General features: G+C 37.8%; 1 protein-coding gene across 3 annotated transcripts in view; it reads right to left on the bottom strand.

Annotated features, from left to right (window-relative positions):
• Eps15 (epidermal growth factor receptor pathway substrate 15) overlaps positions 1–18881 on the bottom strand; it is a 105681-nt gene that overhangs the window by 34255 nt on the left and 52545 nt on the right. For all 3 annotated transcript variants that reach the window (XM_021199624.2, XM_029539647.1, XM_029539648.1), the window contains exon 13: positions 9590–9662. In XM_021199624.2, the coding sequence (XP_021055283.1) occupies positions 9590–9662 (73 nt within the window). The remainder of the gene's footprint in view (positions 1–9589; positions 9663–18881) is intronic.

Genomic DNA, 18881 nt, shown 5'->3' with positions numbered 1-18881 from the left:
AATATGAGTTTAGTTCCTGAAATACTGGTTATTTTATGAAAACCTTCCACATTCTTGTACAGAGCACTAAGTAAAACTATTTGCATTCATAAAAAAAAAAAAAAAACCTGTCCTTTCTGAACTGAGGATTGAATCTAGGGCCTCATGCTTGGTAGGCAAGTCCTCCACCCCTGGTTATGTAGAGGGGAAATTTTAATTGATTATGTATTAAAGACTAGGTCGGTAAGATGGTTCAATGGACACAGATTCTCAGGACCTCCACAGTGGCAGGAGAGACCTCCATAGGTGTACTGTGGCATGCATACACCCCACATGACATCCAAGAGATAGGTGCCATCACTCGTCACATACAGGTAAGAAAACTAAAGCACAAGTGGGCAAGTAAGAAACTATTCAGATCACTTCTCAGACTTTTGGTTTAGATTACTGGTTTATTTTTACCAACTTAATATTTGATATATCCTCTAAGTATAATGTATAAGTAAATTTTAGAAAGACATATTCTTTTTGCAATTATGAATGTGTGCATGCATGTGGGTATGTGCCTGCAGGTGAAGGTATCCATGGAGGATAGAGACCCTGGAAGCCCCTGGAGCTGGTATTATAGACAGCTGTATACCATCTCACATGGTTGCTGAGAACTGAACTCAGGTCTGTAGAAAGAACATGCTCTTAACCACTGGGCCATTCCTCCAACCCCTATTACATGAATTTCTGTACTAGGAAATGGAACAGGAGCGTCATCCATTTCTGTGCTCATGACCAGGTAATCCAGAATCCTCAAAGACCAGTATATCTCCTCTCTATATCCCCTATGTAGGCACATACCCACACTGTACCATATACCAAAACAAAAGAAAACTCAGAGATTAAAGACAGTAAATCTGGGGGGAGGAGGCATGAGATGAGAACTGTCAGAGGGTGGACCAGGAGGGGGATAACAACTGGACTGTAAAAAAGATTACAGAATAATTTAAAAAAAATAGTGAAACTGTTACTCTCCCCATCCATCCAATTTCTTTTTTTCACAACTCAAACAAGAATCTAGAATTTCACATTCTTTATGCATATCTAGTCTTTATAATCATAGATATGTTGTCTTTTAATATAAATAAAAAAGATAATATTATTTACCTAAAAGGTTCATATACAAAAGTGTTTAGGACATCGTTCTTGTTTTTTAAAGCTGAATAGAACAGTGTAGATTGTATTATCATATATTTATTATCAATCACAAATAAATATAAAATATAGCAAATGTTAATAAATATTCACTGATAGAAAAGTTTCATTATTTCTCATGCTTTACTGTATTTTATATTTAATGATTTGCTGCATTTCATTAAGTGTGTTTGGGTATGTGCCTCCTGTGTGTGTGTGTGTGTGTGTGTGTGTGTGTGTGTGTGTGTATGTGTGTGTGCAGGGAAGGGGGCAACTTGTAAAAGTGAGGTCTGCCTTAACTATGTGTGTCCTCAGGCTCTGCCTGATAAGCCATCTTCTGGACCTGTATTTTACAAATTTCTTGGACCCATTTTATTTTCTACAATTAAAAAATGTCAAGTTTGACTTTCTAAAAAAAAAAAATCCATTTTGTTATTTTATGTGTATGGTGTGTTTTGTCTGCATATACCTTAAGTGTGTGTCTGGTGCCCAGGGAAGCCAGAAGATGGCTTCAAGTCCCTGGAACTGGAATTCTAGACAGTTGTGAGCTGCCATGTGTGTTGCTGGGAACTGAACCTGGGTCCTCTTGAAGAGCAGCCAGTGCTCTTAATCACTAGGTCATTCTTCCTCCAGCTTTGCCCCCTATTAAAAATAAAAATACCACATCTCTGGCTATTTTATAAATTTAAATGTTTTCCTAAAAAACTGATCTTTTTTTAAATAAAGGAACTATCAGTAACAGGATCAATGTTCATTTCCTGTAATACACTGAACTATTTTCAAAAAAATACTTTTAGTGAGACTTGATTATAACACCAGAAAATAGGCTTCCATAAGAGGAAAGAGACTAAACAAACCAATATAATATATCTGCAGTCCTGCGCTTTCTTATGTAAGAGCAAATACTTTCACCCAGTTAACCTAATCCTACCACTTTTTCCTTTTTCTTTGCTGCAACGAAAATATACCTTGTAATACAAAAGTAGAGGCCTTAAGGAAAAGTTTCCTGACAAAATACTTCTAGGAAAAACTTAAATCTTAATCAACATCCACATAAAAAATTATGTTTCTCTATGTTTCTATCTCAGCATGAAGAAAGAAGCATCTCTATAAAAATTCTAACACAATTCCAGGCAGGTGCGATGGCTCACGTCTTCAATCCTAGCATGTCCAGGGGTGAGGGAAAAAATGAGTGTTTCTATGTCAGCAAAGTGTGACATTGTCTGAAAAGCTAAAAACAAGAGATAGTGCAACAAGAGCACCTGCTGCTCTTTTAGATATAAGTTTGGTTCCAACCACCCATATGATGGTCGCTCACTACTGTTCAGAACTGGAAAAGTCCCAACATATTCTTTTGTTTGTTTGTTTTTTTCGAGACAGGGTTTCTCTGTGTAGCCCTGGCTGTCCTGGAACTCACTCTATAGACCAGGCTGGTCTCCCACTTAGAAATCCGCCTGCCTCTGCCTCCCAAGTGCTGGGATTAAAGGCGTGCGCCACCACGCCCGGCCACATATTCTTTCTTCATTAGCACCGGGTATGCACATACATATGTTCAAGTAAACACTTTTAGCATTTGAAAAAAATCTTTATAAAGAAAAGCTTAAAAAATAAAACAATATTTAAAAATAAAACATTTCCAATACAAATTCACAGCCAAGGACCTTTGCTCTCAGTAAACAGATTTAAAATTAAGTCAAAATGAAAAGCGGCAACCTATATGCTAATATAAATAAGAAAGAACTTTTACCACAAACTCACTCACTCTGTCATGCAACTTCTATATTACTATCTTTATCCAGATCCACTATTTGATTGTGGCACAAACTTGTTTCTCCTGGAACTGGATGAAGGCACCAATCGATGCCTGTCTCCCTCCCCCTCCTGCAGCAGCCGCTGCTGCCTCCAGCTCTCTCTAACTAGGGCAGTGCAGTTCTAGCACTTGCACAGGTGGTGAAGTCACTGAAGACTGCTGCGAGTGCGCCCTGCTTCTGCTCTACTGGCCTTAGGTGCTATGGACTGCAAAGGAAGAGGGGGACACCAGTACAGAGCAGTAGGGACAGAATGAACAGGATGGTGTGACACAGTGCTAAAGTACTTTAGAGAGCATCTAAGACACCGCATTCATAAGTAAAGGGTTATCTGAACTGGGAAGCTTGGCTTCACTCATTAAGAATTTTTAAGAAAAATGTCCTGTTTTCTAGAAACTACTCAAAATACGGCAACTGACAAATTCATCCTCACCTCTCCACATGTCATGAGAAGCTATGTAGAAATAAATTAAACACACAAACCTCTTACTACATATTAAGAATCTACTTACTAAGAGTCTAATTAACTAACTTGACTCTGATGTACTACTGAAGAAGGTAACTTAACCTAACAAACCTATGGAATATTAGCAACATGGAAAGGTCTATTTCATTAAAAACACATCAGGGAGTGAAAATGCAAAGTCCACTGACATATGCCTGACATAATTCCAGCACCTGGGAGGTGTAGGCAGGGCAATCTCAAGCCTGAGACAAGTCTGGATTAAATAGCAAATTACAGCTATACTGGGTTAAACAAATAAACAAATACCCATAAGACAAGAAAACAAAACCCCACTGACTTATGAATAGGACTTGTTTCTCCAACTACAGTTATTCCTTTTCCTCAGGGGGTAAAAAGCCGAATAAGTAAAATAAAATGGAAAAAAAAATGGATAATTACTCGGAGTTATTAACTCTTGTTTTTCAAGTTTAATTTTTTTAAAGATTTTCTGTATATAAATGATTTACCTCTGTATATATGTGCACTCATGTGCACCACATGAGTGCCTGGTGCCAACAAAGGCCAGAAGGCGGCATAGGATTTTGTGGCATTGGAATTACAGATGGTTGTGAGCCATGATATGGGTGCTGGGAAATGAATGTAGGTCCTTTTAACTACTGAGTCATTTCCTAGCCTGAGTTACTAACTTTTTCTTTTATTATTATTTATTCTGTGGATCTGGGTATGCACATGGCATGACATGTGTAATAGAGGTCAGAGGACAACCTGCAGGAGTCAACTAAGAATCTTTGCAGGTCTGAGAGAGTGAACTCAGACTTGACAGCAAGTAGCTTAACTGCTGAGCCATCCCATCATTCCAAGTTACTGACTCTTAACTAATGAAATAAAAATATGCAAGAGCTTCCTTTTGTATGAACGAAGTCACATAAAAGTGGGACTTTATAAACACCTACTATGCTCTTAATCCTTCCTGCCAGTGGGTTCTAGGTGCATTCTGCCCTACTTTTAATTACTTGTATAAGTTCAGTCTGTTTATTTTTAATTTGAACACTTTCCTTAAATATCTAACTCTGTATTTCCAAATGCAATGGAAAACATACATGATCCAAAGCAGAATTTCTAAGCTCAAGAAACTCATATAAGATGGATGATGTGCACATGCATCTGTATGCTTTCTTGTACCATACAGGTCTGGGAAAGTCAGGGAAGGCTTCAGATGTCCAACTAGATCACTCTCCATCTTTTTTTCTTTTTAAGATTTATTTATTATTATATGTAAGTACACTGTAGTTGTCTTCAGACACCCCAGAAAAGGGCATCAGATCCCATTACAGATAATTGTAAGCCACCATGTGGTTGCTAGGATTTGAACTCAGGACCTTCAGAAGCGTAGTCAGTGCTCTTAACTGCTAAGCCATCTCTCCAGCCCATCACTCTCCATCTTAATCTTTTGAGACAGGATCTCTCACTCAACTTGGAGTTAGGCTGGTGGCCAGCAAATCCCAGTGATCCTATCTCTACTTTCTACTATACTGGGGTTATAAGCTTGTGCGGTAAGTAGTGCCTGGATTTTTATGTGGGTACTAGGGATTCTAGCTTGGGTCTTCATGCTTGCACAGTAAGCACTGTTACCCTCTGAAACATCTCAAATATATATTTGAGATAAGTCAGTAATACAAAAGAAAAGTACTGACAGAAATAAGAAGTCCAAACGTGAAGCTATTTATTTTCCAGTAAGACCTGCTTTAGACTGATCAACTTTCAGATGATAAACACTAAGATGGCTAAACGGAAATGTACAACTGGCACTCAGGGGACAGAGATCTCACTGCAAGCATCAGTACAGGGTGACTGGGAGCAGAGAGAAGGAAGTTTCAAGATGAGAACTCACAGACCACACAAGAAACAAAATCAGTATTTTTGTCTAGAAAATCATCTATTTCATCTAGATTTTCCCGTTCTGTTGAGTATAGTCTTTTGTGGCTTCTGTTGTTATGTCTCCATTTTCATTTCTGATTTTGTTAATTTGAATACTGTCTCTGTGCCCTCTAGTTAGTCTGGCTAAGGGTTTATCTATCTTGTTAATTTTCTCAAAGAACCAGCTCCTAGTTTTGTTGACTTTTTGTATGGCTCTCTTTATTCTACTTGGATGATTTCAGTACTGAGTTTGATCATTTCCTGCCGGTCTACTTCTCTTGGGTGTATTTGCTTCTGTTTGTTCTAGAGCTTTCAGATGTTCTGTTAAGTTGCTAGTGTAAGCTCTCTTCAGGTTCTTTATGGAAGCACTCAGAGCTATGAATTTTCCTCTCAGCACTGCTTTCATTGTGTCCCATTAAGTTGGGTATATTGTGCCTTCAATTTCATTAAATTCTAAAGTCTTTAATTTCTTTCTTTATTTCTTCCCTGACCAAGTTATCAGTGAATAGATAGTTGTTCAGCTTCCATGTGTATGTGGGCTTCCTAGGGATCCATCCCATTTGCTGACACCAAACCGAGACACTATTGCTGATGCCAAGAAGTGCTGGCTGACAGGAGTCCCATATAGCTGTCCCCTGAGAGGCTCTGCCAGAGCCTGACCAATACAGATGCGGATGTACACAGCCAAACATTGGACTGAGTGCAGAGACCCCCAATAGGGAAGTTAAAGCAAGGACTGTAGGAGCTGAAGGAGTTTGCAAACTCATAGGAAGAACAACAATATCAACCAACCAGAACCCCCCTCCTCCCCCAAAAAAAGCTCCCAGGGACTAAACCACCAACCAAAGAGTGCACAGGGGGTACTCATGGCTCCATCTGGATATGTAGCAGAGGATTGCCTTATCTGGCATCACTGGGAGGGGAGCCCCTTGGTCCTGTGGAGGCTTGATGACCCAGGATAGGGGAATGCTAGGCCGCTGAGACAAGAGTGTGTATGCGGATGGGGACCACCCTTGCAGAGGCTGGGGGAGGGAGGAGGGAATAAGGAGCTTGTGGAGGGGAAACTGGGAAGGGGGATAACATTTGAAATGTAAATAAATAAAATAACTAATAAAAATGAAAGAAAAAAAAAGAAAGTCAGTATTTTACTTTAAAGTAGAGAGCATATATAAATACAAAACCAAAGACTTGACTGGAATGTAGCTCTATGAGGGAGCATGTGCTTAATATGCATGAGGCGTTGAGGTCAATCTTCAGCACCAAAACAAAAGCAAAACTAAGACAAACAAAAAACTCCAGGTGGGGTTGGAAAGATAGCTCGGCAGCTAAGAGCACTCACTATTCTTGCAGAGGACCTAGGTTCATTTCCTTGCACCCACATGGCAGCTCATAACTGCCTATAACTTGCTCCAGGGACCAGACACCACTACTGCCACCCCATCCCCTGCAGACACCAGGTGTGGCGCACACATGCATATACATATGTGTAGGCAGAACACTCGTAAAATAAAAATAAGTAACTCTTAATGCTCTTGGTTTTAAAACCTTTTTTCTATGCTTGAGATATAAATTTGTATAATTATTTACTTTATTAGCTAGAAAAACAACAACATTCAAGAGACACAAGGTAGGATCTTCAATGATAGGCTAAACTTCATTTCTAATTAGCATCTCCATTAGAAAGTGGAGTCAGGAAGAAGTAGCGAAGTACACTTTCTTAGATGTTACCATTTAATAACAGCTCTAGTAAATGGTCTTTTTCTAGAAAAAACAGAAATGCAAGCCAGGCAGTGGTGGTACACACCTTTAATCCCAGCACTTGGGGGGCAGAGGCAGGTGGATTTCTGAGCTCCAGGCCAGCCTGGGCTACAGAGTGAGTTCCAGGATAGCCAAGGATACACAGAAAAACCCTATCTCGAAAAAACCAAAACAAAACCAAAAAAACAGAAATACAATACTGAGATCATGCTATGGTGGTAGACATTTGTAATCTCTAAATTTGGGAGGTGGAAGCAAGAGGATCAGGAGACCTGGGTCACCCTCAACTACATTGAGTTCAATGTCAGTCTGAGTTACATGAAACCCTGATAAAAAAAGAAAAAAGGACTGAAAATTGGAATTACAGATTTAACTATCAGTATTACTCCTACTCTGGACCTTGTTACTAAACAGTAAATCAGAGCTACCTCAGTAGGTAATCAACTCCACTTCTTACCAATTTTGCTTTTTGTGCTTCAGAAAACAGGAAATGATCACAGAATGAGGTGTTTCAGTTGCATATGTATGTATGTATGATGTATGTATGTATGTGTGTGTGTGTATATATATATGTATATATACACACATATATATATATACACACACACACACACACATATATATATACACATAAACACACACACAAACCTTTTTTAAATGACTCTACTAACTCAGAAGTTTCATTAACCTCAGTGTTAATTTTCAGTGGATTTATTTTCAGCCAGCAGTTCTTATTCTACACTAAGCAAGCTCCAAAATGTCTTAAGTACCCTATGCAAAAACCAGTTCAGAACTCATGTGCCAAACATACATTATGGATCTCACAAAGCTTAATGTTACCTTACTAACACCATTAATCATGATGTGCAAGTATATTCTGGAGAAATTTTAGCAATAAAATTTATATAATTATAAGAAACCAAGGGGGCTGGAGAGATGGCTCAGCGGTTAAGAGCACTGACTGCTCTTCCAGAGGTCCTGAGTTCAATTCCCAGCAACCACATGGTGGCTCACAACCATCTGTAATGGGATCCAATGCCCTCTTCTGGTGTGTCTGAAGACAGCTACAGTGTACTCATACAAATAAAATAAATAAATCTTAAAAAAAAAAATTAGAAAAAAAACCAAACAAATATTTGAGGATAGTCAAGGAACAAATATAAGTTTCAGCTCTCTCCTAAACAGGCTATTTAAATCACCATCCTGTTTGTTTTTCCCTATAAATGTACTCAAATAACAAAACATTGTCTATTACAAGAACCTGTATATTTTAGAATAGCAGTTGGTTAAATCTAGAAGTTGTCTATGATTATACCAGTGATTATATTGGGGAAAAAGCCAACTTTCATAGACTTTTTTTGTCCTCTGTTCCCAAGCTGTGTCCAGCAATATAACTACTAAAATTAAGTTTTAGTATTTGCATTTCTCAATAAACTTAAAATTCCACAAAACAGTGAACTCAGGCAGCTTACTAGCCTACAGCTTCCTTCTCATTAGCAGGAAGAGAAATGCTGGTAATAAATCTCTTGACTTTCACACCACTTTTAGGAAAATTCCAATACATAAAACAAAGGCAGTCATCCAATCAGAGTCAACTCCAACCACACGTCTCTCTGGCTTCCTCAGTCCTTCAGTGAATCATCTTCCCCAGCCTACCATGCTTCTCCTCTAGCAAACGGAAGGATGGGTCTAAGAAATCTCTGTCTCTGCCATTTAACACCATTAGTACAAGTAGAAAGACCTAACACGTAAGTGACACATTAGGAAATGCTCACCCACGAGCTCTGCAATGCTACCAGTGCCTGCACATCCAACACCCCATACAGCACTCAGGAGCACAACCCAGTAACATGGCCACATCAAACACTGCTGAATACTGTTTTTAATGTTTAAAACACTATCACACTTATCAAATAAAAACAGGTTTTTTTAATCTTCTCTATTTATAAAATAAAAATACTAATGCAACACAGCAAAAATGAATTAAATCTCTTTATGACAAAGTTTCCAATATTTTGGCTACAAAGCATTTCATAAGATGTTATTTTAAATCTCTATCATTTCCACCCTCCCAGTGACATGAGAAACAGTCTTTGAAAACAGTAGGAACCTCAGCTGACAAAAATCTTACATGTGTGAAAAAGCAATTTGATTTTTGATGATCCAATTTAATTTTATTGGTGTAATAATATTTAAATCAAGTCATTCAAAGTTATCTTTAATGAATAATATGCAGATAAATAGCATTAAAATATTTTCAAATTTAAAAATATGTGCTTAAAAACACTGCTTTCTCATTGCAGTATTATATTTAAAGGCCAGAATTCAGAGCAACAACCATCATTTTTAAAAAAAGATTTATGTTCAACAAATATTAGGTATTCCCTAGACCTAATATCATGCCCATCAACTAGTAAATACATTTAGCATGACAATTCCTCCATGAGAATCAGAGCAGTACATTTTACAGCCCACTTACCTGAACCTCACTTGTCCTCTGCTTAACCGTGTCTTCCTTCTCTTTAAGGTCCTGCTCCACATTGTTCTTTTCCCTAGAAGACCAGCAAACAATGCAAGAGTATCTGAGAACATCAGCTACAGCTGGTATGGCTATCCATCCTCCTGATCCTGAATCGCCTTTTAAATACATGTTGAAACATTCAATTTTTAAATGAAGGGCAGAATTTTCTACCCTCTTTAAATTATTTATGGAATAGAAATCAATATAAGCTCTGTTTGTAAAGAAAAAATTGCTTCCTCACTAAAATGTGGTGAAAGGGGGATAGATTAAAAAAGGAAGAAGCAAAAACTAATCAATGGAACACTCGGGTTTCACTGATCTCACTGTTGCTATGGTGATGCCATTCAATGAAAACTGCGAGTGAAGAAAAGGAGGAGTTGCATCAGCTCTGTTAGTTTAACCCTTAACTATCACTGTCCTATTAAATAAGAATGGCTGATAGAAACAGTGATCAGTATTAAGAAAACAAACAATTTGTGTGTTAATTTTCCTTAAATATCAGTGTACATCAATTTTAGAGTGCAACAATATAGAAAAATGTAAAAGATTGTTAATATACAGGTAGTACATTCTATGAAATGCCACATTTACTCGAAAAGGGTCCTTTGGGACTACCTATGAAACCCAATAGGTCAGTATACAAAATCATGTACATTATGTTTAAGAAGAGTCCAGAGAAGTGTGACGTCTTTCCCTGAACTCAAATACACAAGGCTCTCCTTTGAAATAGCATTCCAATTTCCCATGTTCTTTAATAAAGCTGGAGCCATACGAATGAATCTAAAAAAAAACCTTTAAGATTTAAATTACAAAATAAAGCTATTTCTTTTCCTAGAACAAATTTTAACTTCCCATGTTTACTAAAACCATTAACATGTACTGCTCTTTTATTTTCTACAAAATGAGAGGTAAAAAAAAAATGCACAGACTTATTCAGCAATACATAGAAGTAGGGAGAAAAAGGCAATATGGAGAAGGGAAGAAAGCATTTAAGAAACCTTCTAATCTAGTATGACAGTTTCATCTTACAGGGTCAGTACTATGTTTTAAATAACTAACATAACTCAGCTCTAACAGAACCCAAATGTAAGCTCGGATTCCATTTAGCTGTATAGTAGAGTGAGAAAATGATATTAAATATGTAAGGAAGAAACTGCATGGCTTGTTTGTATATCTCATCTTGTTAAAGTGAGACTCTGAAGTGCAGCACCAAGTCAGCTGTTCTGGATCTGTATGTACAGAGGAGAAAGGCACTTGGGTACAGCTATTTGTACACTGCTACTTTTAAATACCTGAAATGGCCAAGGAACTCATGACCATTTGTTGGATGGGTTGCAATGTGTGTCACGATGACATGGAGATTTTAAACAGTCCCTTTACCATTCAAATCATTGTTCCAGCCTTTCTTTCAACCCCAACCCTTATCAAATTATGTGAAAAGGAAAAACAAAAATCACAAGGGTTAAAAACATCTGAAAATACAACACAAATTCTGCTTGCTCAATCTTGGAAATTTTTTTTTCCATCCTAATGTGAGCAGATAATTGTTTTCAGTTCTGCTGCAGTGTGTCAGAGATAAGTCACATGAAAATCTAGCACCCTCCAAATCCCCTCCCCAGCTCCATGCCCCCTAATCCTCAGAGACATTCCACACAAGGTCAATACCACTTCAGCTCCATTTTAGACAGTAGATAGCAAAGGTAGAAAACACTGTAATGTATCAGAAAGCATCGCTGCAGACACGAATGTGCAACATTTAAATTCTTTCTGTTGCTCTTTTAATTCTTATTACTGTCTGCTCAAGCTCTCTGTTCTGCTGTTAACTCCTGTTACTCACAGTGCCTGTTCAGAAGACAGAATGTGCACACAGGAGAACAGAGCTGTAAGAAGGCAGTGAGCTGACTTAAAGTAATACAGACAGAAGAATGGCAGAGCAAAGGAAGTGCACTTGGTAAAAAAGAGATGTCTAAGATTTGGGGCTCTTAGTAGCAAGCAGTCTATGCTTGAGTAAAATAGAGGATGCTTGAAGAGTACAAGCTACTGCTTATAATTTATGGTATTTGGGGGAGAAACAATAGAAATATCTCTAAACATATGTTGAAGATCATTCTCCACTAAATAAGAGAACCTTTAGAAATCATTTCTTAGCTCAGAAATCAATAAAACTTAACTTCTAAATTTATGTTTTGTTAACCTAAGGAAAATTCTGGTTCCTTTAACAAAACTAAGTACCATAACGTAATACTGGCCAATGTATAAAATTAATTTAGATTATTATATCAGAAACACCAAATTGCTAATTGGCTATCTCTAAATAGCTCTTAACCTCTAACTACAATCTTGTTTTCAGGTAATTAAAAACATGTAAACATACATTTAGATACATGAAAAATTGATTTCCTGTATTTCTTACATTCTTCCTTTCTTTAAAAAATATTTTTCTAAAGGTAATATATAATCAATACAAAACATTAAAAAATGTTGTTTATTTCTATATAACTTTTTAAGCACGTGTATATATGTGTTCCTATGTATATTAGCAGGAGGACATGTGTGTGCTTTTTTGTGTGTGGGCCCAATGAGATGTCTCTCCACCATATATATATATATATATATATATATATATATATATATATATGCTAGAAATATATATACACCATATATATATATATATATATATATATATATATATATATATATATATATATATATATATATGAGGCCGGTCTCTCACTCGCACCTAGAGCTTGCAGATTTGGCTAGTGTCCCCAGCAGTCTGCTCAGGAGACATTCTGTCTCTGCCTCCCTACTGAGATTACAGACAGACCATCAAACTTTACAATGATGCTGGCTATCAAGCCTCACCCATATAATATACACTTGCTTGACAAGAATATTACCGATCAGTCATCTCCTCAACCCCCAAAGCATCCTGTTTAACATACTTTAAAAACTACTCAAGGCTCTGTACCACAATTAAAAGTGATAATTTAGCTTCTCAAGCAACCTCCAATATATTATATGGATAATAAAGAAGTAGTTTCCAAAACAGGGGAGAGAAATTGTCTTAATCGCCTTTTATTTAGATTACCTCTCTGCCCTATTCACTTATACATGCTTGTACACCTTGAGAAATCCACAGTACCAATGATACAGAGGGAGGAAGGGATAGAACACCCTGGCATTTGAAAGGCTGACCGTTTTTATTCTGTATCCTTTATATTGGACCCATCAAGGAAAGCGAGGCTCAAGGCTAGGCTTTCAGAGGCACGTGGTGGACAACTGAAGAAATTAAACATGAGGTAGTCAAATACAAGGGCAGTAGGGGTTAAGAAAACCTGAGTCCACAATTTACTTCTATTTTTTCCAGGCCCAGTTTATTGGGAGGATAGCGGGAACCATCTGTCTTGACTTTGATACAGTGCCAACAGCATCAGAGAGGATTAAATCACTTTCCATATCCTTCCAGATATATTGTTGTCATTTTTATGAACACAGCATCCATTGTTTTCTAAAACTAAAAACCATTAGAAACTAGAAAGCTTATAAAAAAAAAAACTCACAGTGCTTTATGTTCTTTTCAGTCTTGGTACTTCTTGTAAAACTCCTTTAGGTGGCATCTAAACTTAAAATGTTAATACTAAGAAACTTAACTACTAATTTCTTTTTTTTTTTTTTAAGATTTATTTATTGTTATATGTAAGTACACTGTAGCTGTCTTCAGACACACACCAGAAGAGGACGTCAGATCTCATTACAGATGGTTGTAAGCCACCATGTGGTTGCTGGGATTTGAACTCTGGACCTTCAGAAGAGCAATCAGTGCTCTTAATCGCTGAGCCATCTCTCCAGCCCTTTTTTTTTTTTTCTTTTTTTTAATAATTTCTATTACAAGTAAAGGGAAACGTTCTACTCTCATTAAATAATCTTCAGTGAGATGCCTGAGACTTAGAGTAAGGAAGGAAAACAACAAGATTCTAATCCAGCCTGCTACAAAAGTGTCTTTACGACAGAGGCCACGTCTTATTCTTCATATGTGAATGCTAATATCTTCACTATCTTGAATTAGGATGACAAAATATACATGATGGAAGATACAGGCTTTGAGTCTAAGTATCAGTCATCCTTAATGATGATGGAATACTTTTTGAACCTGTAGAAAGGACATAGAGTTACAAGGCAAGGTTAGGAAACCATCTCTGGGCTGGCATTGGAGTTCACTGGTACAGAGCTTGGGACACAATGCATGAAGCAGGTACAGTCCCCACTGAAGGAAGCAGGAAGGAAGACAAGTTTTAACTACTGAAAAGACAAGCTCTCAAGGAAGGATTCTGCCAGGCATGGAAGACATATACTTGTAAACACAGCACTTTGGAGGCAGAAGCAGGCAGATCTCTATGAGTTCAAGCAAGTTCTAGGCCAGCAAGAGCGACTAAGTTAGATCTGCCTTTAAAACAAACAACAACAAAAAATCCTGTACCTGATAAAACTGTCCAAAAACTATCCCCACATAAACAAAAACTAGTATGGCTGTCCTATAAGAAATGCTAACAAGAGTCCTTCAAACGAAAGCATGATAGACAATACGCTCAAAGTCATATGATAACGTAAAGGTTTCTAGTAAAGGGAAATATATGAGCAAATACTAGAAATGACATTACTATAGTTTTGATTTGCAATTTTATCTTATACTTTCTGTAAGATTTAAATGATAAATGATAATTAAAAACTTCTGTCAGCAGAAACACAATCCATAAAAATATAATCTGTAACATCAATAAACTCAAAGGACCAGAGTTTTTATATGTGACTAAAATAGATTATATATGAATTTCAGTTAAGCTCAGAGTAGGAGTTAGGGCTGTAATTAAGTTAGTAGGCTCTGTACAGCATGCATGAAGCCCTGGGTTTAGTCAACCCAGTACAGCATAAAACTGGACACCCTGGCACTCACAACTGCAATCCCAGCACACAAGAGGTAAAGGCAGAGCGTCAGAAGTTCAAGGCCATTCTCAGGATAGCAAGCTTTAAGTCATACTGGGGTATATAAAACTCTGTTTCAGAAAGAGGGGTTGGGAGTGGGGAGCTAAGTGGAGCTGGTCATGTATGATCATGGATAATCATGGACAGGGAGCCTATCACTGTCAACAGGCTTGGTGTGTTGCTCTTCTTGTTTGTGGTTCTTTATCACCATGTGGCATCAACTATCCCAAGGAGCAGAACTGAAAGTGACCCTTTATCTGTCCCAGAGTTCTAGGTCATGGTCTAAGGTAATGTCTCCTGTCCATCACAGGCACAAAGCAAGTACACCTGCATTTAAAAAAACAAAAAACAAAAAACAAAAACCAACATTTATTTCCCCCAAATCTTTCTTAGCCCTACAGAATAAGAAGCTTACACTGAATAGGTCCTACGCTACATGGGATGCTTTTCCTTCTACTCTTTCCCCTAACACAAAAATATACACATATACATTAAGCTGTGCGACTCTGGAAGGTTTTAAAGTTATGGAGATCACTGATGATAGCAGTTAATAAATGTACTTAATGTCACTTAAAATTTACGTTTAAGTTCTAGTCCAGCTACTTAGAAGGCCAGGGCAGGAGGACTCTAAGTTCAAGGCTTTAATGGACTACAAACAGAGAGAGTTTTTCCTCAGCCTGGGCAACTTATAGCAAGATCCTGATTCGGGAAATTTTTTTTTTTAAAAGCTGGAGATATGGCTCTGTCCCCTTAGCTCCATTATCAGGATCACAGGTCTGCTTGCCTTCCCAAGGAGGCCTGTGGGATCCCAGGAACATTCAGGTCCACCTGAGGTAGAGACAGCAGAGGTGATCAGCATGCTCTTCCCAGAGCTCCATTGTCAGGCCCTGCTTGCCTCCCTGAGTTCTGCCAGCATCAGGAACATTCAGCCAACACCAGGGACAACCCAGCCTAAAGACACAGTCAACAAGAGCCAGGGCAATATGCACCAGAGCACAGATGTCCTACTACAGCAAACCCAGGACATACTAATGCATCTGAAGAACAAGAAAATGACCTTAAATCCAATTTCATGAAGATAATAGGGGCCTTTAAACAGGAAATAAATTCCTTAAAGAAATTCAGCAAACTACAAGAAGGTGGAGATATATAACTCAGTGGCTGAGCACTCACAAAAGACTCAGGAGCAATCTCCAGTACTAAAACAAAAGACACCATGTAGAACGGTTAAAATAGTAAGCTTTACATTATCTACACTAATAATTAAAAAATAACATAAAAGAAAACGAAAGCAGAGGTCAGAATTTCTAGATAGACTAACTACATCTGGGTTGGAAGGCACATGTGGTGAGGAAAGCTGAAATGGAACAGGAAACACGCAGAATTGCAGCACACAGGAAATGCTGAGCTCTGGAGTTCCAGACCAGGCTGAGCCGTGCACACAGTATTTAACAGCATGACTCTGCTTTCCTTTTGGCTTGTGGGGAAGAGAGGAATATTACTCAACCGCTGATGACAACTGCTGCAAAGGCAAGTCTGACTTGCTTATTTGGGAGCTGTTAGAAGTTTAGAGTTACAGTAAGTAACTTTACAAAGCTGATGATAAGTTTTAGCTTTTCATTCAAACGAGTCTAAAAGAAGGTAGCTCTTTACTCTGAGTCAACTAAAACTTGAAAGTTTAGGACAGACACTGATTTTTACTTAGATTTTTAATTTCTCTAAAATTAAAGGTGGGTCCCTATTTATAACCAGTTGGAAAAATAAATGCTAATTATAAAATAGTAAGATAAATGGTGTAAACATTTTAAGAATGTATGAGACACTCACACACACACACACACACACACACACACACACAAACCTAACTCTCTTAGTTTTGGGAGACGGGCTGGTTTTCTGTTTTTTTAATTAATTAATTAATTAATTTTTTTTTTGCATGGTGATTACACATGTGCACCACATGTGCATGGGTGCCTGCAGAGGCTAGCAGGGGGCTTCCAGTATCCTAGAACTGGGGCTACAAGTCAATGGTGAGCCACCTGAGCCACTGTGACCTCAACAGGATCTGTGAAGAGCAAGTGCTCTCAGCCACTGCAACATCACCACTCCAGACGGAGGCTGGATCTTTTAATGAGCTTTCTTTCCCCACTTGAAAAATAAGAGAATATATCTATGGGCATAAATAAAACAGAACCTAGCAGCAACCTGACAAAACAAATTTGGGAGCTTGGCTTTTATAAAACCAAAGCACATTTAGTGGCAGGACACAAAAATAGATCCATTTTTTAAGAAAAAAAATGTTTATTTTTCAAATAAAAAGTACCACATTTGTTATTTTTATCTAGAAGGACAAAAAATATGGAAAGAAACATAAACCACAAATTTGGTGTTCCTTACTATTTTATAGGGATAGTAAAGTTGTTAACCAAGATTAATTTACATTATACCTAGAAAAAAAAATCCAGCATGATGCCTGGCACACTAAATAAATTTCAGGAGCTATTATTAGGATAATTCTTTTATTTATTAATTAATTAATATAAGATCACATTACTGGCTTTTCTCTCATTCTTAAAACAGGGTCTTACTATGTAGCCATGGCTGTCCTGGAACTCAATATATAGACCAAGCTGGCTTTGAGCTCAAAGAGAGTTTAACTTTCCAAGTGCTGGGATTAAAGGTGTATACCATCATACTGAGTTACTTACTGGGTTTCCAGAGGTGGCAAGGAAACATACACACTGATGACACTTGGCCCTTCTGTTGGTGGAGATTGAGAATCCCCAGACCCTAAAATTTCTTTGTTTTGTTTTGTTTTTTAAACCAAGGTCTCTCTGCATAGCCCTTGTTATCCTGAAACCAGGCTGACTCCAACCTCTACCTGCCTCAGATAGCCAAGTGCTAGCAGTAAAGGCCTCCAAGTCCAGCCTAGAACCTAAAATTTTTTGAAGGATGTTTTGTTTTCCAAACTCAGACTATAATACATCTTAAAATTTACTGCTTTATTGTAAGCTACAACCACAAAATATATATATACTTAAAGATTATCTAAAATCTATATATTAAAAACAAGTAAATCTTAATATATTTTATTTACTATATTCAAATAATATTACAGCATGTAATTAATCTAAAAAACGTCACTGAGATGTTTTATATTCCTTTCTGATACTTTGAAACCAATACATTTTATACTAACAGTACATCTTAACCTGGCCCCACCTATTCCAGTGTTCTCAATGGTGAGGCAGTCATTGCTGATACTGCCTAGTGTTGGTGCACAGAAGTGCTAGAAACAGATCAGACTGGATCATTTAAGCCAAAGAGCTCTACACTTGGTACTATAAGCAATGATCTCTTCAAATCTAATGGTTTTTAGTAATAACTTAATAAAACTAAATTGAAAGCATAATTTTAAAAATTTAAGGCTCTCTTAAGAAAATCTTTCTTTGAGATAAGGTCTCACTATGTAGTCTAAACTGGCCTTGAACTTGTAATCAGCCTTTAGTGTGCTGGAATTGGCATATGCGTGATATACCACTTATGAAAACTCAGGCTCAGACTATCCCCCAGCAGTCTGCAGAAGGCCCTGACCTAAGAGCTGCAAAAGAACACAACAAAGCTCCTATGAACAGGTAGGACTTAGCCGGCTCCTGGGAGGTGGAAGAGAAGATGGCAGAGATTGAGGCTAAAAGATGCATTTCTGGGGTATCAAAAGATGTTATTGTTTTAAATTGGTTCTTGAATACAAACAAGATAGAAGCCTACACATTGAGGAACAGAATGGCATGGCATGACTGTTCCTAAAATCCATTAGCCTCCATGGGAAATTGGCAAATCCTTCCCAACCTACCCCACCCTTGTGAGGCTCAGAAAGATGGCAAAGTCTTCCTCTAGTCCCCAATATTTACCACCTTCAGACTGCTCTACCAAGATTAGCTAGACCTGACTTCTGGTTCATCTGTATAAGATAATCTGCCTCCTCAACAGTACATAATGTTCAACAGTACATAATGAACCTGTCCTGTTGTGTGGTTGAATGTAATGATCCTACCTTCTACTCAACTGTTCATGATAAACACACTGAGTTTCCTGGGCACTGTGGCTTCCCCATCCAAGAGCCCAGCCCACCCAATCCCAGTTTTTTAGTCTCTGGAGATCCCTCTATGTGTGTCTGTTCTTCATTTCCTCATGGTCTCAGGTAGGTCAATCTCTGGGACTGTGCAGATGTGGTACTGACCATCTGGCTACAATGGTCCTGTTTGTC

The sequence above is a fragment of the Mus pahari genome, chromosome 6 (genome assembly GCF_900095145.1).
Source record: "Mus pahari chromosome 6, PAHARI_EIJ_v1.1, whole genome shotgun sequence".
NCBI classification, from domain to species: domain Eukaryota; kingdom Metazoa; phylum Chordata; class Mammalia; order Rodentia; family Muridae; genus Mus; species Mus pahari.
Note: the sequence above shows the minus strand (reverse complement) of the source record. Positions and strands in the feature narration are given on the sequence as shown.